We start from the raw sequence: 23,875 nt of genomic DNA, 5'->3' as shown, positions 1-23,875 counted from the left end.
GAAAAGAAATGTGCCTCAGCTGCTTCTGCTCCAGAAAGTAACGGTAGGAAGTTCTGAGCATAGAATGACAGGAGTTGGTAACAAGCTAGCCAGCTCTGAGACATACCTTGAGGGCATATCTTGAGAGGTGGCTTCAAAGTTGTGGTTCAGAGTTAACTACTCTGTGGTCTTTAATTTAGAATTAAGTTAAACTAACATTAAAGAAAAAATAATTATGTAGCACCAATTATCACATCTGAGAGAAGTTAGTTCTTTTAAATAAACATTTTATTTATTTATTTGAGAGAGAGGGAGGGAGGGGGAGAGAAAGAATGGACATGCCAGGGCCTTCAGCTACTGCAGATGAACTCCAGATGCATGCACCACCTTCGTATCTGGCTTACATGCATCCTGGAGAGTCGAGCCAGGATCCCTTGGCTTTGCAGACAAACGCCTTAACTGCTAAGCCATCTTTCCAACCTGAGAAGTTAGTTCTTTATCTTTTTTTTTTGCAAGGTAGGGTCTCAGTCTAGCCTTCGCTGACCTGGAATTCACTATTTAGTTTCAGGGTGACCTTGAACTCACAGAAATCCTCTTGTCTCTGCCTCCCGAGTGCTGGGTGCTGGGATTAAAGGTGTGCGCCACCACGTCTGGCCTATTACCCTTTTTTTAAAAAAAAGTTTTTTGGTTCTTTTTTTTCCTTTATTTATTTGAGAGCGACAGAGAAAGAGGCAGATAGATAGAGAGAGAGAGAGAGAGAGAAAATAGGTGCGCCAGGGCCTCCAGCCACTGCAGACGAACTCCAGATGCACGCGTCCCCTTGTGCATCTGTCTAACGTGGATCCTGGGGAATCCAGCCTCGAACCGGGATCCTTAGGCTTTACAGGCAAACGCTTAACTGCTAAGCCATCTCTCCAGCCCATATTACCCGTTTTTAACATTTGATTTTAGCTAAAAGACTGGGAAGCGATACCTTTTTAAATTTATTTATTTATTTATTTATTTATTTGAGAGAAGGAGGCAGATAGAGAAAAAGAATGGGTATGCCAGGGCTTCTGTAAATGAACTCCATATGCATGTGCCACCTTGTGCATCTAGCTTATGTGGGTCCTGGAAAATCAAACCTGGGTCTTTAGGCTTCACAGGCAAGTGCCTTAACTGCTGAGTTAAATCTCCATCCTGTGATACGTTTGTTTTTGGTTTTACGAGATAGGGTTTCACTCTAGCTCAGGCTGACCTGGAATTCACCATGGAGTCTCAGGGTGGCGTCAAACTCATGGCAATCTTCCTGCCCCTGCCTCCTGAGTGCTGGGACTAAAGCTGTGCACTAGCACACCTGTCTACTATTATTATTTATTCATTTATTTATTTATTTTTCTTTCAAGGTAGGGTCTCACTCTAGTCCAGGCTGACTTGGAACTCACTATGTAGTCTCAGGGTAGCCTTGATCCACCTACCTCTGCCTCCCAAGTGCTGGGATTAAAGGCGTGAACCACCACGCCCAGTCTGTCTATTATTTTTATTTGAGAGAGAAAGAGAACACACACATACACACATACAAATGGATGCACCAGAGCTTCCAGCCATTGTAAACAGACTTTAGATGCATGCACCCCCTTGTGCATCTTGCTTATGTGGGTCCTGGGGAATTGAACCTGGGTCCTTTGCCTTTGTACACAAGTGCCTTAATCGCCAAGCTATCCTTCCATCCTCCTAATTATTCTTTATATATTATCCTGTGGGTTTTCTTTTTCTGAGGGGGAGGTGCTGTGCTGGGGATCAATCCAGGGCCTTCACACATGCTAGGCAAGTGCTCTACCACTGAGTTATAGCCCTATATTCTCTTTTTCTTTCCAAGACAGGGTCACAGCAACTTGCCTAGGCTGACTGGAGATTCACTCTGCAGTCCAGGCAGGCCTTGAATTTGTGGTCTTCCTATGTCAGTATCCCAAGTCACTGGGATTACAGTCCTTTATCACCAGCCTTCACTTCTCTCTCCCCTTTTTTTTTTTTTGGTTATTCGAAGGTAGGGTCTCACTCTAGCCCAGGCTCGCCTGGAATTCGCTATGTAGTCTCAGGGTGGCCTTGAACTCACTGCGATCCTCCTACCTCTGCCTCCCGAGTGCTGGGATTAAAGGTGTGTGCCACCACGCCCGGCTTCCCTTTTTTTAAATGTATATTTTGAAAAAGGGTAGAAATCAGGCTTTTGCATGTGGATATCCAGTTGTCCCAGCACCATTTATTGAAAGACTGTTTTTTTCCTAGTATATCTTTTTCAAAATCAGAGTCTGTAGGGCTGGGGATGTAGGTGTGTGGTAGACTGCTTGTCTAGCATGCACAAGCCTTGCTGGGTTCAATGCCTAGCATCAAAAGCAAAATTAAACAACTTCATTTATTTTTCTGGAGGTAGGGTCTCATTCTAGCCCAGGCTCTGTAGTACCAGGCTGGCCCCGAATTCATGGTGATCGTCCTACCTCTGTCTCCCAAATGCTGGAATTAAAGGCATGTACCACCAAGCCCGGACTAAAACAATTTAAAAAAAAATCATTTTATTTATTTATTGATACAGAGAGAGAGAATGGGCACACCAGGGCCTCTAGCTGCTGCAAACAAACTCCAGATGCATGTGTCACGATGTGCATCTGGCTAACGTGGGACCTGGAGAATTGAACCTAGGTCCTTAGGCTTCACAGGCAAGTGCCTTAATCGCTAAGCCATCTCTCCAGCCCTAAAACAATTTTTTAATGAGAGAAAGAGAGAGTGTCTGGTTTACATGGGACCTGAAGAGTTGAACATGAGTCCTTAGGCTTCATAGGCAAGTGACTTAACTGCTAAGCCATCTGTCCAGTCTGTGTGTAGTTTTTTTCTTTAAAATATTTATTTATTTGAGAGGAGAGAAAGAAACATGTAGGGAGAGAATGGACACAGTAGGGCTTCCAGCCACTGGAAACAAAATTCAGACATGTGTTCCACCTTTTGCATCAGGCTTTACATGAGTACTAGAGTTAAACCTGTGTCCTTTGGCTTTGCTGGCAAGTGCCTCAACCACTAAGCCATTTCTCCAGCCCACAGTGTGTAGCTTTTTCTCTGCTCTTTCCCTTTTAGTCCTTTTCATTTTTTTTTTTTTTCTCAAGGCAGGTTTTCCTATGTATTGAAGAAGAGAAAATTTTTGAGCTGGTTTTTATTTCATTTATTCTTATCTCATTTTGTGGGGTAAATCATTAAACTTTTACATTTATGAGATTATTTATTTCTAAACTTAACATATTTTTCAGGGTCAGTTAAATGAAAGCATGGACCATGGGGGAGTTGGACCATATGAACTGTAAGTGTTTATGAAAAGATTTTCATTGTGTTGTGTTTCTTTCAAGTAGCTCATACCAGTTCATAGCTATCAAGTGAGTCCAATAACCTGTTCTTAAATATCTACTCAAATATAAAAATTAGTTTTTTTTTTTTTGAGGTAGGGTCTCATCCTAACACAGTCTGAGCTAGAACTCACTCTGTAGTCCCAGGCTGGCCTCGAACTTATAGCAATCCTCTTACCTCTGCCTCCAAGTGCTAGAATTAAAGGTGTGCACCATCACTCCTGGCTAAATTATGTTTATTGAGTTGACCAATGTGACATCTAGAGGTGTTTTTTTGAGGTAAGGTCTTACTCTAGCTCAGGCTGACCTGAAATTCACTATGTATTCTTAGAGTGGCCTTGAGCTGGTAGGGATCCTCTTACCTCTGCCTCCCAAGTGCTGAGATTAAAGGCATGTGCTACCACACCCAGCATTATTTTTTATTGATTGATTGATCTTTTGAGGTAGGGTCTCTCTGTAGCCTAGTCTGACCCAGAATTCATTATGTAGTCTCAGGGTGGCCTCAAACTCACAGTGATCCTCCTACCTCTGCCTCTTGAGTGCTGGGATTAAAGGTGTGCATGACTATGCCTGGCTTTTTATTTATTTATTTTTTTAAATATTTAAGAGAGAGAATGGACCTATCAGGGCCTCTAGCCACTGCAAATGAGTTCCAGATACATGTGCTGCCTTGTGCATCTGGCTTACATGGGTACTGGGGAATTGAACCTGGATCCTTAGGCTTTACAGGCAAGCTCCTTAACTGCTAGCCCATTTTGCCAGCCAAAATCTTTTTCTTTCTTTCTTTCTAGGTAGGGTCTCACTCTAGTCCAGGCTGACCTAGAATTCACTATGTAGTCTCAGGGTGGCCTTGAACTCATGGTGATCCTCCTACCTCTCCCTCCAAAGTGCTGGGATTAAAGGCGTGTGCCTCCATGCCCTGCTCTTCTTTTTATTTATTTTTACAAAATTTTTTAAAATTTCTATTTACTTGAGTGTGACAGAGAGGGAAAGAGGCAGATATATAGACAGAATGGGCACATCAGGGCCTTTAGCCACTGCAAACAAACTCCAGACTGCTTGTACCACCTTGTGCATCTGGCTTACGTGGATACTGGGGAAATGAGCCTCAAATTGTGGTCGTTAGGCTTCATAGGCAAGTGCTCAACTGCTAAGCCATCTCTCCAGCCCCAAATCACTTCTTTTAAAAAATTAATTTATTTGAGAGAAAGAGGCAGAGAGAGGGATGGAAGCGAGAGAGAAAATGGGTATGCCAGGGCCTCTAGTTCCTACAAACTCCAGACAAATGTGTCACCTTGTACACCTGGCTTTTGTGGGTACCTGAGATTTGAACCTCTGTCCATTGGCTTTGCTGGTTAGTGACTTAACTGCTATATCATCTCTCCAGCCCTGTTTTTTTTTTTTTTTTTAAATTTATGTATTTGCAAGCTCAGAGAGAGAATGAGTGGGTACACCAGGGTCTTCAACTGCTGCATATGAACTCTAAATGCATGTTACATTTTGTGCACCTGGATTTATATGGGTATTGTGGAAATGAATCTGGGTCATTAGGTCTTCCAGGCAAGTACCTTAACTACTAAGTCATCTATCCAGCCCCCAAACATTTAGAGTTTAAAAAAAATTTTTTTTTAATTTAAATTTTTATTTATTTATTTCTTGGTAGGGTCTCACACTAACCCAGGCTGACCTGGAATTCACTATGTAGTCTCAGGGTGGCCTTGAACTGTGACCCTCCTACTTCTGCCTCCCAAGTGCTGAGATTAAAGGTGTGTGTCACCACTCCTTGTTTAAGAGTCTTTTAAAAAAAAAAAAAATTTTTTTTAAATTTATTTGGGCACACAAGAGAATGAGCATGCCAGGGCCTTTAGCTGCTTCAAATAAACTGTAGATTCATGAGCCACCTTGTACATCTGACTTACTTGAGTCCTAGGGAATTGAACCTTGGTCCTCAGGCTTCACAGGCAAGCACCTTAACTGCTAAGCGAGCTCTCAAGCCCAGCAATTTTTTTTGTTGTTTTTCAAGGTAGGGTCTTGCTTTGGCCCAGGCTGACCTGGAACTCACTCTGTAGTCTCAGGATGGCCTTGAACTCATAGTGATCCTCCTACCTCTGCCTCCCAAGTGCTGGGATTAAAGGTATGTGTCACCATAACCAGCACAATTTTTAATTTTTTCTTTTTTGAGGTAAGGTCTCACTCTAGCCCAGGCTTATCTGGAATTATTATAGTCTGAGACTGGCCTTGAACTCACAGTGATCCTCTTACATTGGCCGCCTGAGGTAGGAGACGTGTGCTATCATGCCAGCCTAGAACCCTGTATTTCTAACCATACTAAAAAATTTGTGGGCTGGTTAAGGTGCTTGCCTGCATAGCCTAAGGATCCAGGTTTGATTCTCCGGGTCCCACATAGGACAGATGCACAAGGTGGCACATGTGTCTGGAATTTGTTTGCAGTAGCTAGAGGCCCTGGTGTGCCCATTTAATAAAAGAAAGAAAGAAAGATTTGTATCAGTGCCCCCAAAATCCTTTATTACATTATTAGTCATTGTCATACATCATTATAAAGAGTGTGAAGCAACCTTATGTTAACCAAGTTCTGAGCATGAAGATTTGTTTGCTCTGTGCTCAGCCATGAAGTAAAGAGCCTTGGTATAGAGGGAGCCATCTCCTTAGCTCAACCACCCTTTTTTTTTTAGTTTAAAAGAAATTTTTGGGGAGCTGGGCATGGTGGTGCACACCTTTAATCCTAACACTTGTGAGGCAGAGGTAGGAGGATTGTTGTGAGTTTGAGGCCACCCTGAGACTCCATAGTGAATTCCAGGTCAGCCTGGGCCAGAGTGAGATCCTACCAAAAAAAAAGAAAGAAAGAAATTTTGGGGCCCGGGAGCTCAGAGGTTTCAGGCACTGCTTAAGTGATGTATGTGTCTGGAGTTTGTTTGCAGCAATGGCAAGAGGCCCTGGTATGCTCATTCTTTCTCTGTCTTTCTTTCAAATAAATAAATAAGTAAAGTTAAAAAAAAAGAGAGAGAGAGAGAAAGAAAGAAAAAAATTGGTCTTTTAAAAAAAAATTTATTTTTATGTATTTATTTGACAGAGAAAGAGGGGGGGGGAGAGAGAGAATGAGCCTGCCAGGGCCTCCAGCCACTGCAGACATACTCCAGACTCGTGTGCCCCCTTGTGCATCTGGCTAACATGGGTCCTAGGGAATTGAACCTGGGTCCTTTGGCTTTGCAGGCAAATGCCTTAACTGCTAAGCCATCCCTCCAGCCCTGGTCTTTTTTGTTGTTCTTGTTCTGTTTTGTTTTTGTTTTTGTTTTTGTTTTTTGAGTTAGGGTTTCTAGCCTAGGTTTACCTGGAACTCACTCTGTAGTACCAGGCTGGTCTTGAACTCACAGCAATTCTACTTCTGCCTCCAAGTGCTAGGCAAAATTTATTTTGTTTTTTTTTTGTTTTTTTAAGATAAAGTTTCACTCTAGTCCAGGCTGACCTGGAATTCACTATGTAGTCTCAGGGTGGCCTTGAACTCATGGCAATCCTCCTACCTCTGCCTCCCAAGTACTGGAATTAAAGGTGTGCGCCAACACACAACAGCAGAATTTTTTTAATATTTATTTATTAGAGAGAGGGGGAGGGAGAGAATGGGCACACCAGGGCCTTTAGCCACTGCAAACAGACTCCAGATGCATGTATCACTATGTGCATTTGGCTAACGTGGAACTCCTTAACCGCTAAGCCATCTCTCCAGCCCAGAATTTTTAAAAAATTATTTATTCAAGAGAGAGAGAGTGAGTTTGTGTGCCAGGGCTTTAAGCCACTGCAAACAATCTCCAGACTCATGCACCCCCTTGTGCATCTGGTTTACGTGGGTCTTGGGGAAATCAAACCTGGGTCCTTTGGCTTTGAAGTCAACACCTTAACCACTAAGCAAACTCTCCAGTCCAGAATTTTTTTTATATTAAGTACATTTATTAATTCATTTAACAATACCACATGTGGTCTTTGATGATGAACTTCGTTTTGGTGCACAGCTCATTTCTCATTTTGGCATCAAAACGATGAAATATACACGGCACATTAATAATCAGTTTTAACAATTAGCAAAGCCAAAATGTTCTAGAATTATTCCAGTCATTTATAATCAATACTAAAGAGGATTCCTAGCGAACAGGAGAGAAGAGTTATCACAGAAAAATTTTTTTAATTAAAAATTGTGTGTGTTGCTGTGTGTCGTGGCGCATGCCTTTAATCCCAGCTCTCGGGAGGCAGAGGTAGGAGGATTGCCGTGACTTCGAGGCCACCCTGAGACTCCATAATGAATTCCAGGCTAGCCTGGGCTAGAGTGAGACCCTACCTTGAAAAGCCAAAAAAAAAAAAAAAAAAAAAGTTTTTTGTGTATATGTGTTTCAATGTGGTTTGTGAGCAGATTTGTGTGTGTGTGCATGTGTGCTGAAATTGCAGAAAATGATAATCCCTAATTTTATGGGTATTTTAAGTGTGCTAACTTGGAAACTAAGGAGATTGTTTCCTTTATCATCTTAATGGCTTTGTTCCATTTTCTATAGCCTCGTGGTCTTGATGCTTATGAGAAGGAATAAATAACAATACATTCTGTAAGCAAGCAGATGAACAATTATCAGTTCACCCTAATCTTGACCTGTCCTTTCTAACAGTGTGCTGGAAATAGTTTCACTGTTTGCAAATTGACTTGTGGTTTTTGTCTTTCTTTCCAGTGGCTTGGAACATTGTGAGAAATTTGAAATCTCAGAAACTAGTGTGAACAGAGGGCCAGAAAAAATCAGACCAGAATGTTTTGAGCTACTTCGGGTACTTGGTAAAGGGGGCTATGGAAAGGTAGGAAGTATATTTGAAACAGCTCTTTTCTGTCTTGTGTAGATTGATTTTCGTGCACTGGCCCTAGCATAGAGCATGTCTGTGACTTGGTATGATTTGAGGGGTATCAAAAGGTTGGTTTCCCTTCCTTTTCCTACCACCACATGCATAAAAACATCTCAGAGCCAAGTGTGGTGATGTACGCCTTTAATCCCAGCACTTGAGAGGCAGAGGTAGAAAGATCACTGTGAATTTGAGGCCCTTGAGACTACATAGTGAATTCTAGGTCAGCTTAGGCTAGAGTGAGATCCTGCCACAAGAAAAATAAAACAAAACAAAAATCTCAGTGATTCAGTATTTGTTGAATAAATAAATAGATAACTACCAAAGGGATCTGTTACTAGAGTATTGATTCTTTCCATTGGTTAAATGGTTCCTTGTGTACTACTCTCTTTAAACACAAGCCACTCCTTACTTTCAGGTCATTCATATTAAACTGTCTGTTGCTGAGACCTTATTCTGAATTAATTTCTCCAATTTACCACATTTAAGAAATATGCAGGAAAGCTAGAAGAATATAAGAAAGGAGTCTCTAGTTTCACTTTTACCCAGAGTGCTCTAAAGCCTCCCTTATGTGTTCTGCCCAAGAAAGCTTATATCCTAGCCATTCTTTCCAAAGACAATTTAGATAACAATTTGTTTGGGATTGAGAATTATGCATGCTGTTAGATAGTGTTAAGTTGTGCACAGTGTGTCATTTGTAGTTATTCTTAAAGGTAAGTACACACAATAGTATATTCTAATCATCCTGAATTTGTAACGCATACACTTTGAATCTTGCATATTTCATTTTTGGTTTTTGATTTTTTTGAGGCAGGGTCTCACTGTAGTCTAGGGTGGTCTAGAACTCACTCTGTAGCCCAGGCTGCCCTCAAATTTATGGTGTTCCTTCCACCTTAATCTCCCATGTGCTGGGATCAGTGGTGTGTGTTACTACTCCCAGTTTGAATCTTACATAATTTAGCTATTAAAATGTTTCAGAACTAGCTATCTTAATGTAATGAGTAAATTCATGTCCTGCTAATTATTATTGGTTTTATTTATATGGAGCAATAACTGTGGCATCTATGGAAGAAGTCTGTGAACAACTTACAATTTAATTTGTTAACTTTGGGATCCCTGATAGTAAGTGGTTTTAGGTTATGTATAAAGTGCTTCTTAGATGGCTATTTCCCAACACTGCCACCAGACCAAACAGTACAGCTCACTTTTTAGATTTCTTTCACCAGTAAATCTTGAAACATGGTCTTCCTTTTTTTTTTTTTTCCCCAAGGTAGGGTCTCATGCTAGCTTGGGCTGACCTGGAATTCACTATGTACTCTCAGGGTGGCCTTGAATTCTCCCAAGTGCTGGGATGAAAGTGCGCCACCATACCTGGCAAAATGTGGTGTCTTTTAATGGGTCATTTTGGGCAAAGTCCTTTACTGTGCTAGTTTTTACAATACAAAGTATATATAATGTGTTTCTTGTAAGTGGGAATTAAGGGAGGATGACATGGTTTGACTTTTAATAACATACAAACACACCTCTTTATCCAGGTTTTTCAAGTACGAAAAGTAACAGGAGCAAATACTGGGAAGATATTTGCCATGAAGGTGCTTAAAAAGGTGATTGCTTTCCTCCTCTCCACTCAATGAATTCTTGTCATCATATAACATTCTGTCATAAAATTCTCTGGGGAGTATGTCTTTAGGAGCTGTTGCTGTAACTCAGAAGTCGAGTGCATGTTTAGCATGCAAAAGGCCCTGGGTTTAACTGTAGCACCAAAACCAGGAAGAAAGCCTTTAATCCCAGCTCTGGTGGGCTGAGGTAGGAGGATTGCTATAAATTCAAGACCACCCTGAGACTACTACATAATGAATTCCAGGCCAGCTTGGGCTAGAATGAGACCCTACCTTGGAAAAAAAACAAAAATAAAGCAGAACAAAGACAAACAAACAAAAAACCTACCTCAAAAAAAAAAAAAAAAAACCCAGGAAGTAAAAAAGTTTAGACATAACAATTATCCTCATAGAATGTATTATAGTTTGTTAATTTTTACTGTTTTATTTTTGGTGAGGATAAAAAGGAGAACTCTTACAGTTGTTGGCTTCTAGCTGTGTATGATCTCTCTATGTTTTTAAATTTTTGTTTTGTGCATACACCAGTGTCTCTTGCTGTTGCAAATGAATACCAATCCAGCTTCATGTGAGTGGCCTGGGAATTGAACCCAGCCCAGAAAGCTTTGCAAGCAAGCACCTTTAACTACTGAGCCTTTTCCATATATATTTTTTTTTTTTGAGGGAAAGAAAGAGGCACAGAGACACAGAGAGAGAGAGAATGGGCGCACCAGGGCCTCCAGCTACTGCAAACCAACTCTGATGCATGCGCCCCTATGCATCTGGCTTATATGCATCTGGCTTATATGGGTATTGGGGAATTGAACCTGGGTCCTTAGGTTTTGCAGGCAAATGCCTTAACTGCTAAGCCATCTCTCCAGCCCTCTTTTGTTTTCTCACACCTTCCAACCACATTGTAAAATGCCTTTTCATGTCATGTTATTGGTTACTTTCTCATTGCTAGGACAGAATGCCCAATGAGAAGCAGCTTATGGAAGAAAAGGATTTATTTCAGTTTACAGTTCTGAGGGGAAGCCCATCATGGTGGGGAGATGCATGGCAGGAGCAGACAGTCAGCATCACATCAGCGGGGAGGAAGTAGAGAATATGCCTGCTCAGCAATCCCCCCCATTTTTTTAGGTCTCACGTTAGCCCAAGTTGGCTTTAAATACACAGTAATAATCCTGCTTCAGCCTCCTAAATGCTGGAATTATAGGCACAAACCACCATGTACAGCTTACCTGGAATTCACTATGTACTCTTAGAGTAGCCTTGAACTCATGGTGATCTTCCTACCTCTGCCTCCCAAGTGCTGGGATTAAAGGTGCATACCACCACACCAGGCTTTAAAATTTTATTTATTTATTTGAGAGACAGAAAGAGGCAGAGAGAGAGAGAATGGGCATGCCAGGGCCTCTAAGCCACTGCAGATGAACTCCAGCTGCATGTACCACATTGTATATCTGGCTTACACTGGTCCTGGGGAGTCTAACGTGGTCTGTTGGCTTTGCAGGCAGGAGCTTTAACCACAAAGCCATCTCTCCAGCCCAGCTTTCTTCATCTTTACACACACACACACACACACACAAATTTTTTTTTCAAGTTAGGGTTTCGCTCTAGTCCAGGCTTACTTGGAATTCACTGTGTAGTCTCAGGGTGGCCTTTAGCTCACAGTAATCCTCCCACCTCTGCCTCCCAAATGCTGGGATTAAAGGTATGTACCACCATGCCTGGCCTCTTTATAAAAAAATTCTTTATTGTTTTATTTATTTACTTATTAGAGACAGGGTGAGAGAGAGGGCCACTACATACAAATTCCAGATGCATGTGCCACAATGTGCATCTGGCTAACGTGAGACCTGGTCCTTAAGCTTTGCAGGCAAGCCCCTTAACCATTAAGCCATCTCTCCAGCCCTGTTTTTGTTTTTTTTTTTCTTTTCCCTTGGTTTTTCAAGGTAGGGTCTCACTCTGGCCCAGGCTGACCTGGAATTAACTATGTAGTCTCAGGGTGGCCTCAAACTCATGGCAGTCTTCCTACCTCTGCTTCCTAAGTGCTGGAATTAAAGGCATGTACCACCACACCTGGCTTTGTTTTTTTTTTTTTTTTTTTTTTGAGGTAGGTTCTTATGGTAGCCCAGGCTGACCTCAAACAGTAAGCCTCCTACCTCTGCTTCCCTAGTGCTGGAATTAAAGGCATGCACCACCACACCCTTTTTCTGATACTGGGTCTCATATAGCCCAGGCTGGCCTCTGTTCTGTAGCAAAGGCTGGTCTTGAACTCCCAAACTTCCTGTCTGTATCCTCACCTGAGTGCTGGGATTATAGTTGTATACCACCACAGCTTCTTTAGGAAGCTTCTATTCTATCTGGGCTGTTAGCTATCAAGGCATACCTGTCATCATTATACTTCTTTTACTTATCACAGTCATTGAAACTTTTCTCCTTCAGTTTGCATCCTGCTTTCTGCATGCCATGTGTCTTTAGTTTGTTCCCTGCTTCTTGTTTTGGTGACCACTTGATTTGGGAAAGAGCGTATGAAGATACTTTTTTCAAATATATATTTAATTTAATTTATTTATTTGAGAGACAGGAAGAGGCAGAGAGAAAGAAAGAGAGAATGGGCATGCCAAGGCCTCCAGCCACTGCAAATGAAATCCAGATGCATGCACCCCATTGTGCATCTGGTTTACATGGGCCTTGGAGAGGTGAACCAGGATCCTTTGGCATTGCAGGCAAACGTCTTAACCACTAAGCCATCTCTTCAGCCCAGTTTTTTCTAAATTATGGTTTTGAAGCCAGATGTTGTGGCTTACACCTGTATAAACCAGGCATTTGGAAGGCTGAGATAAAAATCACCATGAATTCAAGGCCAGATTGGGATACTTAATTAGTTCATGTCAGTCTGGATTAAAGAAAGACTCTGTTTTAATGCACTAAGTAAAATAAAATAGAGGACTGGTTAGATGGCCCTTGCTTACAAAGCCTAATGGCCTCAGCTAAATTTCCCAGTACCCATGTAAAGCCATACAAGAGTGGCGCATGCATCTGGAGTTCAATTGCACCAGTAGGAGGCTCTGGTGTGCTCCCTCTTTTGCAAATAAATAAAAATAATTTTAAAAATAAAATAGAAAATTACATTTTTATTTTATTTTGTGACTGTAGCCATGATGGCTATTTTGCTTCATCACTTCCAATTGCTGGCATTACTTGTGAGTATGTGCCCCCATGGTCAGCCTTTTCCTTCTCATATAGCTAGACTTAGTTGATGTAGCTGGTAGCCAAACAGAAATATTAAGCAGGTTGTTGAGTACAGAAGTATAGAGCTTAGCTAAGGAATTTGGGCAGGAGATGTCTGTTTGGGAGGCACTAATATTTCTTTTATACAAATGCTAAAGAGCTCCAGGAGATGAACTCCTAGCCTCTGACTCCCTAATTTATTTATTGTGTGTGTATGTACATGTGAGGCCAAGTTTGTGTGTGTGAATATGGGTACACACATGCCACAACACATGTGTGGAGTGAGGTCAAAGGACAGCTTTCAACTTTGCTGCTAGTTTTCACTTTGTCTGAGCAAGTACCTCCCTAGATCTCACCCTCCTATTCTTTGCTATGCTCACCATGAGCTTCTAGGAAATTCTCCTGCCCACTGGGCCATCAGTGTACTGGGATTACAGAAGTAAACCATGACTTCTTGCTCTTAGGGACATTTTTTTCTTTTTTATTGGGGGGAGGTTGGTTTTTCAAGGTAAGGTTTCACTGTAGTCCAGGGTGACTCATGTCGATCTTACTTCTGCCCCCCAAGTGCTGGGATTAAAGGTGTGTACCCCCACACCCTGCATTTTCTTTCTTTCTTTTTTAATATTTTTTTTTTAATATTTTTTGTTTTATTTTTATTCATTTGAAAGTGACAGACAGAGAAAGAGGCAGATAGAGGGAGAGAGAGAGAATGGGCGCGCCAGGGCTTCCAGCCTCTGCAAACGAACTCCAGACGCGTGCGCCCCCTTGTGCATCTGGCTAACGTGGGATTTATATATTTATTTGACAGAGAGAAAGACACACAGAAAGAGAGAGAATGGGCGCACCTGGGCCTCTAGCCACTGCTAACGAACTCAAGATACATGCACCATCTTGTGCATCTGGCTTTATGTGGGTATTAGGGAATTAAACCTGGGTTCTTAGGCTTTTCAGCTAGTGCCTTAACTACTAAGCCATCTCTCCAGCCCAACTTTTTTTTTTTTTTTTTTTTTTTTTGGTTTTTCACGGTAGGATCTCACTCTAGCCCAGGCTGACCTGGAATTCACTATGTAGTCTCAGGGTGGCCTTGAACTCACAGTGATCCTCCTACCTCTGCCTCCCAAGTGCTGGGATTAAAGGCATGTGCCACCACGCCCGACCCAACTTTTTTTTTTAAAAAAATGTTTATTAATTTCAAATGACTTGTTTTCTTCCGATAGTTTAAAAAAAGAATTTTTGGGTTTTTTTTTAAGGCAGGGTCTACTGTAGCCCAGGCTGACCTACAGCTCATTGTGTAGCCCCAGGCTGGACTCAAACCTCGTACCTCTACCTTATACCTCAGCCTTCAGAGTGCTGGGACTAGAGGTATGTGTCACCACACCCAGCTAAAAAGAAAAGAATTTGTCTGTTAACCATCCTCCTTCTTTCCTTTCTTCAGTCCTTTTATCTATCTATCTAGTCTATTTATTTTGTTTTGGCTTGGTTTTTGGTTTTTCCAGGTAAGATCTTGCTCTACAGAGCCCAAGCTGACCTGGAATTCACTATGTAGTCTCAGGATGGCCTCCTACTCACAGTAATCTCTCTGCCTCACAAGTGCTGGGATTAACCACACCTGGCTTTATTTTTTTTTAAATTTTTGTTTATTTTTTATTTATTTGAAAGTGACAGAGAAAGAGGTAGAGAGAGAGAGAGGGAGAAAACAGACGCGCCAAGGCCTCCAGCACTGCAAACAAACTCCATACGCGTGCACCCCCTTGTGCATCTGGCTAACATGGGTCCTGGGGAATCAAGCTTCAAACCGGGGTTCTTAGGCTTCACAGGCAAGCGCTTAACTGCTAAGCCATCTCTCCAGCCCTATTTTGTTTTTTTTTGAGGTAGGGTCTCACTCTAGTCCAGGCTGACCTGGAACTCTGTACTCTCTGGGAGGCCTTGAACTCACAGCCATCTTCCTCCCTCAGCCTCCTAAGTGCTAGAATTAAAGCACTCTCTCTCCATTTTCTTAGTTATAGGTCACATATCTTTGTTTCCTCTACTTGTCCTCAAACTAATCTAATTTCTTCCTTTAAATCCCATAGATCCACTAGTACTGCTTTTCATCAAATTAAGTATTACTCATACTCATCCCAGCAGTTCTTTGCCTCTAAGATGCTTTCCATTTCCTGGCCTCTCTCTACTTTGCTAGTTTTCTCTGTAACCACTTGTTGCGATCGATCGATCTATCTATCTATCTATCTATCTATCTATCTATCTATCTATCTATCTATCTATCGTTTGTTTTTTGAGGTAGGGTCTCACACTAGCCCAGGCTGACCTGGAATTCACTGTGTAGTCTCAGGCTGGCCTTGAACTCACAGCGATCCTCCTACCTCAGCCTCCCGAGTTCTGGGATTAAAGGCGTGCGCCACCATGCCTGGCCACTTGTTGCTATATTGAACTGCTTGTATAGGCACCCCAGACACATCCATCAGGCTTATTTTCCACTGGAATGCCTTTTTTGCCTTTCTCATTTCATGTTAATAACTAACTTCTCAAGGTGTAGCTTTAGTATCAGCATTTCCAGGAAGGTGGCTTTGCCATGGAGAATGCAGTTCCCTGCATGCGCATAGTGCTCTATTGACTTTATCTTTTTTCTAAAACTCTGGGTTCTAAGGTCAGGGCACTCCTTCTGTTCTTTTGACACAAAACCTGAAACCTACCAGACACTCAGTTGTTACATAATATATGCATAATCTTGATCTGTTTATAGATTCCTAGAAATATACATAGATTTTTATTTATATGTTAACTGCAAAAATCCCAAATGGTTTAGATGTGTGTAAGTAGTGAATTATCTTCCATTACCCCGTTCCAGTTTCTAGTGAGAATTAGTGCATACTGGTCAGAAAAGCACAAAGTAGGTTTTTGTAGTTGCTCTAGACTAAACATGTTCACTATTTTGTTCTTATCGTCATCTCTTTTCCTTTAGGCAATGATAGTAAGAAATGCTAAAGACACAGCTCATACGAAAGCAGAGCGGAATATTTTGGAGGAAGTAAAGCATCCCTTCATTGTGGACTTAATTTATGCCTTTCAGACCGGTGGAAAACTCTACCTCATCCTTGAGTATCTCAGCGGTCAGTATAGACTTTGTGTGATGATTTACATTTGCTTTAGAACCTGGGTGATAACATTATTTTCCAGTTGAAAATGCTTTTTCCCATTTCGATTTTCTTAAACTTGATGAGTACATTGAAGTAAGGATGTGAACAAATATGCAAGAAACTTTTTGAAAATTTTTTCCTATCTTGAAGATTCTGCCTAAATCCCTTTGTAATTATTGTTCAATAAAATAAGATGAAGTGGGATACTGTATGTAATTCAGATAATCCATTAAAATATTTCTTTCTAGTATTAGGTGTGGTGGCACATGCCTTTAATCCCAGTACTTGGGAGGCAGAGGTAGGAGGATAGCAGGATAGCTGTGAGTTTTGAGCTACTTAGAGTGTTATAAGGCAGTGGTGGTGGCTCACGCCTTTAATCACTGTGGAAGGCAGGCACATTCCCTCAAGGCTAGTTAGTCTATTTAGTGAAATCCTGACTCAACAAAAAGTGTTGTAAGACATTATTTCCCTTTACTTTAAAATTTCAGTGTTTAATTTCTAAAATCGAGGCTGACCTGGAATTTACTATGGAGTCTCAGGGTGGCCTTGAACTCATGGTGATCCTCCTGTCTCTGCCTCCTGAGTGCTGGGATTAAAGGCGCGCACCATCATTCCAGGCTTTCAGTTATCAGCTTTAACAGGATTTTTCTTTTAAAGACTTATTATTTTATTTTACTAATTTATTAGAGAAAGAGAGAGAATGGGCATGCTAGGGCCTCCAGCCACTGCAAACGAATTTCAGATGCATGTGCCACCTTGAGCATCTGGCTTACGTGGGACCTGGAGAATTGAACCTGGATCCTTAGGCTTCGTGGGCAAGTGCCTTAACTGCTAAACTATCTCTCCAGCCCTTTAACAAGATTTTTGAAATGATGATGTGTCCTTCCGAGTGTTTCAGAGCAGGAGGTGCATAATATTTATATCTTTGTCTCACTACTGGTGACATTCACTTTATTCACATGTCTAAGGGGGAGTCTGCTGGTTTCCCCTTTTGTAATTACAAGGTATCTTTTGAGGGGAGATTTTCTGAGATAATTAAGGTATTTCATTTCTCATGAAGCTTTCATCTTCAACAATTTTGGCATTCATCAATTCTTGCCTAGAGCAGATACTGTGATATAACCCAAATGATTTTTCTTTTTTTATTTCGATGTAGGGTCTCACTCTAGGCCAGGCTTACCTGGAATTCATTTTGGAGTCTTAGGGTAGCCTCAAACTCATGGTGATTGTCCTACCTCTGCTTCCCTAGTGCTTGGTATTAAAGGCATGTGCCACCATGCCCGGCCCAAAAGATTTCTCTTATGCCTCCTTCATTTATTATTTGGCATTCTGTTGCAGTAAGGAGCCTTCTTTGCCTTTTTTTTTTTTTTTTCCCAGGTAGGCTTTTACTCTAGCCCAGCCTGACCTGGAATTCACTATGTAGTCCTAGTGTGGCCTCCAACTCACAGTGATCCTTCTACCTCTGCCTCCTGAGTGCTGGGATTAAAGTCATACGCTACCACACCACACCTGGCAAGAATCTTTTCTTTTCTTTTTGAGGTAGGGTTTTGCTCTGGCCCAGGCTGACCTGGAATTCCCTGTGTAGTCTCAGGGTGGCCTCGAACTCACAGTGATAAAATTAATTTTTTTTAACTTCAGGTCTGAAATATATGTATATTTTAAAATTTGTAGTAGTAAACATCTAGAATTCCAATCCAGTTCTAGTTTTTAAACTTGGATGTTTCATAGAAGAATAAGAATGCTGCTTTTTATTTTTAAGTAAAAGATATCTTCTATTACTGTTATAAGGCAAGTTTAAACTCATTAAAAGTGGGTTTGAGCTAGGTATTGTGACACACTGTAATTCCAGCACTCAGGAGGCAGGGGTAGGAGGATTGCAAAGAGTTTGAGGCCACCATGAGTCTACATAGTGAATTCCAGGTCAGCCTGGGCTAGAGGAGACCATACCTCGAAAAAACCAAAAACATAAAAATAAATAAAAGGGAGTTGGAAATAGTCTGATATGCTGGTGCCTGTCTTTAATCCCAGCCCTTGGGAAGCTGGTAGGAAGACTGCGCCAGCCTGAGACTACATAGTGAGTTCTGGGCTAGAGGGAGGCCCTACTTTGAAACCTCCCCCCTAAGTATTTGGAAATACAAGATAATTTCTGATGTCTTTTCCCTTTCTTTATAGGAGGAGAACTATTTATGCAGTTAGAAAGAGAGGGAATATTTATGGAAGACACAGCTTGGTAAGTGAAATTTTTGAAGTTCCATAGATTCCAGTAATAATTCATGTAATTAAAAGTAGAACTGCATTCCCACAGTGGGCAATAGCCACATGATTCAGTAAATTGATCTGGAGCCAGGCAGTCTGTCACTTTAGATCATCAAGGGGGAAAAGTAACTTTGGGGCTGGGCAGCTTTGGAGGTCACATCATTCCTTTGCCCCCAGGCCTTGGGTGGATCCCTGTCTACAGCAGAATTTCCTTGAATTGGTAAGCTGCCTGCCTTGGTTGTGGGTGAGTGTGGTTTTCCAGAGAAAAAGTACCAGAAACCATCTCCTCTTTTTTTTTAGACTTTCCAGTTCCGAAGGTGCAGTCTTAGGGAAGAGATAAGCCTGAACGTAGAGCTATGGATTGATTATATAGCCGGGTTGGGAATCTATCCTTCTATTTGTAAGATGGCATCTGCTCCAAATTAAAAATATAGACATCCTTTTGTGAAGTGAAAGTATTGGGTAACAATAAATCAGCCTTTCATACACATTAATTGAATAGAAAACAACACTTAAATGTTTTTTTTTCTATCTTAATTACCAAACTGCATTCCATTGTTTAATTTCAGGCCTTTTCTAACACAGAAGCTGCATTTAAGAACCTTAGGGATGAAGTGCCCTTTTTTGGAGGAGGCTCTCTGAGCCGTGTTGGAGGCTGTGGTCCTGCTGGCCGTGAAACTGCCTCAGTCCTCTAGGACACACCCTCTCCATCCTGGAGTAGTCTGCAGGATTGCAACATTGCTATGCAGCCAGTATTGCAGTGCTTTGTGCTTTTCGAATCCAGACAGGGTTGATTCAGCCCTTTATTCTTTTGAGGTAGATAAATTTGAGTGTCACACAGTTTATAGTTGTGGGCTGGCTGGCAAGAGGGGGGGGTAGATACCGTGGGCATTGCTGTCTGAATGATACAGCTGTATTAAATAAGGGATGAATGGGCTTCTAGGGTCAGGTTATAAGGACCAAACCTCGATATCAGAGAGTAACAAAGTTCCATTTCCTATGGGATTTGGGGGTGGGTGGGAGGAATCTGCTTTGATCTAAATGACTGAGGTCCTAATTCCTACACAACATAGAATGGGATCCGTGACAGCTTAGCGTATACTGGTATCTCTGCAATTTTAACAATGTGTTCTAATGACAAAATATAACATAGTATACTTTCACTAAAATGATTGAAGCATAAATGTCCCCATGCCTTTTGGCAGCATCCTATACCATCTCTTTTCACTATACATTCCTCTACCCCACTAATTTGGTCTTTGGTGCATGTCAGTTTCTTTCGAGGAATTTTGCTCCATACATAAACTGCTTGGGGTAGATAACTTTTTAAAGTGTTATTAAATTACTTTTGTTTCCAGCTTTTACTTGGCTGAAATCTCCATGGCTTTGGGGCATTTACATCAAAAGGGGATCATCTACAGAGACTTGAAGCCGGAGAACATCATGCTTAATCACCAAGGTGGAGATCTATCCTAGACAATTCTGTATGAAATAGTCACCTTAAAACCCACCCATAGATCAGGGTCCTTCTCAAGGCCCCAGATTCATCTCTCTGTTATCTATTTCTTCCAGCAGAATATATGGCATTATGCTTTTTTGATGTTTAAGTATTTAGGTACTTAAGTTTGATGAGATTAAACAGAATTGAAGATACTTAGCTACTTATAATTTTAAAAAAAATTCTTGGAGCTGAGCATGGTGGTGCATACCTTTAATCCAGCACTTGGGAGGCAGAGGTAGGAGGATTGCTATGAGTTCAAGGCCATCCTGAGACTACAGACTGAATTCCAGGTCAGCCTGAGCTAGAGTGAGACCCTACCTTGAAAAGCAAAACAAAACAAGCAAAAAAATTCTTGACATGTTGTGACCCAAAAGCAAATTCAAACACTATTTTTTTATTTTTCATTTTTTATTTTTCTGAGGCAAGCTCAACAGACTGGCCTTTTCTTTTTTTTAATTTATTTGAGAGAGAGAGAATGGGCATGTCAGGGCCTCTAGCCACTGCAAACAAACTCCGCATGCACCACCATGTGCATATGACTTACATGGGATCTGGAGAATCGAACCTAGATCTTTAGGCTTTGCAGGTATGCGCCTTAGCTGCCAAGCCATATCTACAGCCCCCCCCCCCCTTTATGAGCGTGGGAGAGCAAGATTGAGGGAGACAATTGACATGCCATGACCACCACAATTGAACTCCAGACACAGACACATGTGCCACCTTGTGTGCATGTGCAACCTTGCACACACGTCACCTTGTGCATTTGGTTTATGTGGGATCTGGGGAGTTGAACACAGTTCCTTAAGCTTCACAGACAAGCACTCTGATCACTAAGCTATTTCTCTAGCCCTCCATTGAGGGTTTTTATTTATTTATTTGAGAGAGAGAAAGAAGCAGATAGAGAGAATGGGCATGTCAGGGCCTCCAGTCACTGCAAACGAACTCCAGACGCATGTGCCCTGTTGTGCATCTAGCTTATGTGGGACCTGGAGAATTGAACCACTAAGCCATCTTCTCCAGCCCTCCATTGAGTTTGGTTTTTTGAGGTAACGTCTTGTCCTAGACCAGGCTGACCTGGAATTCACTATCTTTTCTCAGGATGGCCTCAAACTTAGGACAGTTCTCCCACCTCTGCCTCCTGAGTGCTGGGATTAAAGGCATGCACCACCATACCTGGCTCCATTGAGTTTTAGTAATGAAAATACATAAATAGTAATATTAGGATTATATTTTCTGAGACAGGGTCTTGCTTTGTAGCCCAGGCTGGTCTTTAACTTACAGTCTTATCATAGCTTTCCAGGTTGCTGGGTGTGTACCACTAAGGTCCAGTTAAAAGGCAAACTTAGGATAAATTCTAAAACAAGGAAAAGATTGAAACCAAAGCAAAGTGTTTGATAACGTCTCAGAAATAGTAGGCATGGGTTAATCAGAGAGACAGACTAACAGTCTAGTAAAGTGAGCTCGACTCAGCTACATGCAGCCAGCTCAGTTCATGCTGCTGTAACCGAGGCTGGGTAGACTAGCAGCAGGCCATGTAGAAAGCCACTAGCATCTGCTGATCCAGGTATGGACAAGTTAGCTTTGGACAGGAAATGGTGGCACCCGTGTAAATGTTCCACATAGCCTGTGTATGTGTGCGTGTGTTGTAGAAGGAGAAATGATAGAGTTAACAAAGTACATTGTAGGAACCAAGTCCTCTTCCACTCCTAAACCTGAATTTCTTTATTTAAAATCATTTATTTCTTTACTCTTTTATGTGTGTGTGTGTGTGTGTGTGTGTGTGTGTGTGTATGTATACATACACACACACACACACATATACATATTTATTTACTTACTTTGTTTGTGTGTGTGTGTGCACAGCGTTCAAGTGCCCACTCGTGCAGAACAGTTTATGATTGCAGTGGCATGCATGCCCTAGCCTCTGGCTTTTGTGAGATCTGGGGATCTGAACTCAGGAACCTTTTTTTTTTTTTTTTTGGTTTTTCAACCTAGGTCTCACTCAAGCCCAGGCTGACCTGGAATTCACTATGTACTCTCAGGGTGGTCTTGAACTCATGGTGATCCTCTTACTTCTGCCTCTCGAGTGCTAGGATTAAAGGCATGTACCACCATGCCCGGTATAAACTCAGGAACTTGAGAGTACCACAGCAGGTACTATACCAACTGATCCATCTCTAGCACCTTCCCCCACCTTTTTTTTTTTTCTTCGAAATAGGGTCTTGCTGTAGCCCAGGCTGACTTGGAATTCACTATGTAGTCTCAGAGTAGCCTTGAACTCAAAGTAATCCTTCTACTTTTGCCTCCCAAGTGCTGGGATTAAAAGCATGTGGCACCACAACCAACTTTTTTTTTTAAATATTTTTTTTGTTCATTTATTTATTTATTTATTTATTTGAGAGCAACAGACACAGGGAGAAAGACAGATAGAGGGAGAGAGAGAGAGAATGGGCGCGCCAGGGCTTCCAACCACTGCAAACGAACTCCAGATGCGTGCGCCCCCAATGCATCTGGCTAACATGGGACCTGGGGAACCGAGCCTTGAACTGGGGTCCTTAGGCTTCACAGGCAAGCGCTTAACCGCTAAGCCATCTCTCCAGCCCCCAACTTTTTTTTTTTTAATCTTAATTTTTTATTTACTTAGAGAGAGAGGGGCAGGCACAGAGAGCCAGTATGGCCACACCAGGGACACCTGCTGCCGCAAATGAACTTTATACACATGCAATACTTTGTGCATCTGGCTTTACGTAGGTAGTGGGGAATTGAACCTGGGCCATTAGACTTTGCAAGCAAGTGCCTCTAACCATCATGCAGTCTCTTCAGCCCTCAAATCTGAATTCTGATTTTGAATTCTTTGTTGTTTTTATTCCTTTAAAGTTAGTTTTTTTCTTTGTTTTATTTTCTGTGCTTGTGAGTGAACTCAGAGCCTTGTATTTGCCATCACTGAGTTTTATTCTTAGCTCTTTTCATTCTAAATTCTAAGGCAAAGGATAGAATAGGGTAATGATAGAATAATCATTTGCCTCTTAATGATGAATGTATTATGTGACTATGGTCAGATGTAGTAGCATATTTCAGTAATTTCAGAACTGGGGAGTCTGAAGCAGGAGAATCAAGTTCAGAGGCAGCTTTATGCTACAAAAGTGAGTTACAAGTCAGGCTGGGTTTTTACCCAGATCTTGTCTTAAAATAGAATATAGGAAAAGATAACAGACCTCTTATTTCTTCTGTATCAATATATTTACACTTGAATGAATAGACCATTGACTTTTTTCTGAGAAGAACCTGGAAGATCTGGCCTTTAGTATTTTTGAACATTTAATTAAATGGCTGTTCTAAAAAAACTAAATTTAGCCAGGCATGGTGGTACATGCCTTTAATCCTAGGAGGCAAAGGTAGGAGGATCACCATGAGTTTGAGGTCACCCTGAGATTACACAGTGAATTCCAGGCTAGAGTGACATCCTACCTTGAAAAAAAAATTGTATAAATAAATTTAAGCTGAAATATTCTGTGTAAGTTGGAACTCTACCTTCTGGAGAAGAGATTACTATGCCAATTTCAGTTTATTTTCTTGTCTAGTTGCCTTTGGCAGCAACAATTTAATTTCTTTCCCTAACTGGTAGCATTTGACATAGTAAGCTAATTTATTATAGTGATGTTCTGTGTCTATTTTAAGAACTGTTAGTCATAGTTCACGGTGAAAAGGCTATATAAAGCCAAGCCTGGTGACTTACACCTATAATCCCTGCACTCAGGAGGCTGGCATAGGAGGATTGCTGTCAGTTCCAGGTTAGCCTGGGCTAAAGTGAGACCCTGCCTCAAAACAGTAATAACAAATGCTGTATAGTTAAAGTCTCCCAAAACTCTTTAAAAAATATTTTATTGTTTATTTATTTGACAGAGAGAGAGA

General features: G+C 41.4%; 1 protein-coding gene across 1 annotated transcript in view; it reads left to right on the top strand.

Moving 5' to 3' along the window:
- Positions 1 to 23,875, top strand: part of Rps6kb1 (ribosomal protein S6 kinase B1) — a 45,773-nt gene that overhangs the window by 8,722 nt on the left and 13,176 nt on the right. The window contains exons 2-7 of the mRNA XM_045158025.1: positions 3,255 to 3,304; positions 8,075 to 8,195; positions 9,773 to 9,841; positions 16,032 to 16,179; positions 18,379 to 18,436; positions 19,821 to 19,921. Of these exons, the coding sequence (XP_045013960.1) occupies positions 3,255 to 3,304; positions 8,075 to 8,195; positions 9,773 to 9,841; positions 16,032 to 16,179; positions 18,379 to 18,436; positions 19,821 to 19,921 (547 nt within the window). The remainder of the gene's footprint in view (positions 1 to 3,254; positions 3,305 to 8,074; positions 8,196 to 9,772; positions 9,842 to 16,031; positions 16,180 to 18,378; positions 18,437 to 19,820; positions 19,922 to 23,875) is intronic.

Source organism: Jaculus jaculus, chromosome 9, assembly GCF_020740685.1.
Source record: "Jaculus jaculus isolate mJacJac1 chromosome 9, mJacJac1.mat.Y.cur, whole genome shotgun sequence".
Lineage (NCBI taxonomy): Eukaryota > Metazoa > Chordata > Mammalia > Rodentia > Dipodidae > Jaculus > Jaculus jaculus.
This window is presented reverse-complemented; position numbering and strand designations above follow the sequence as displayed.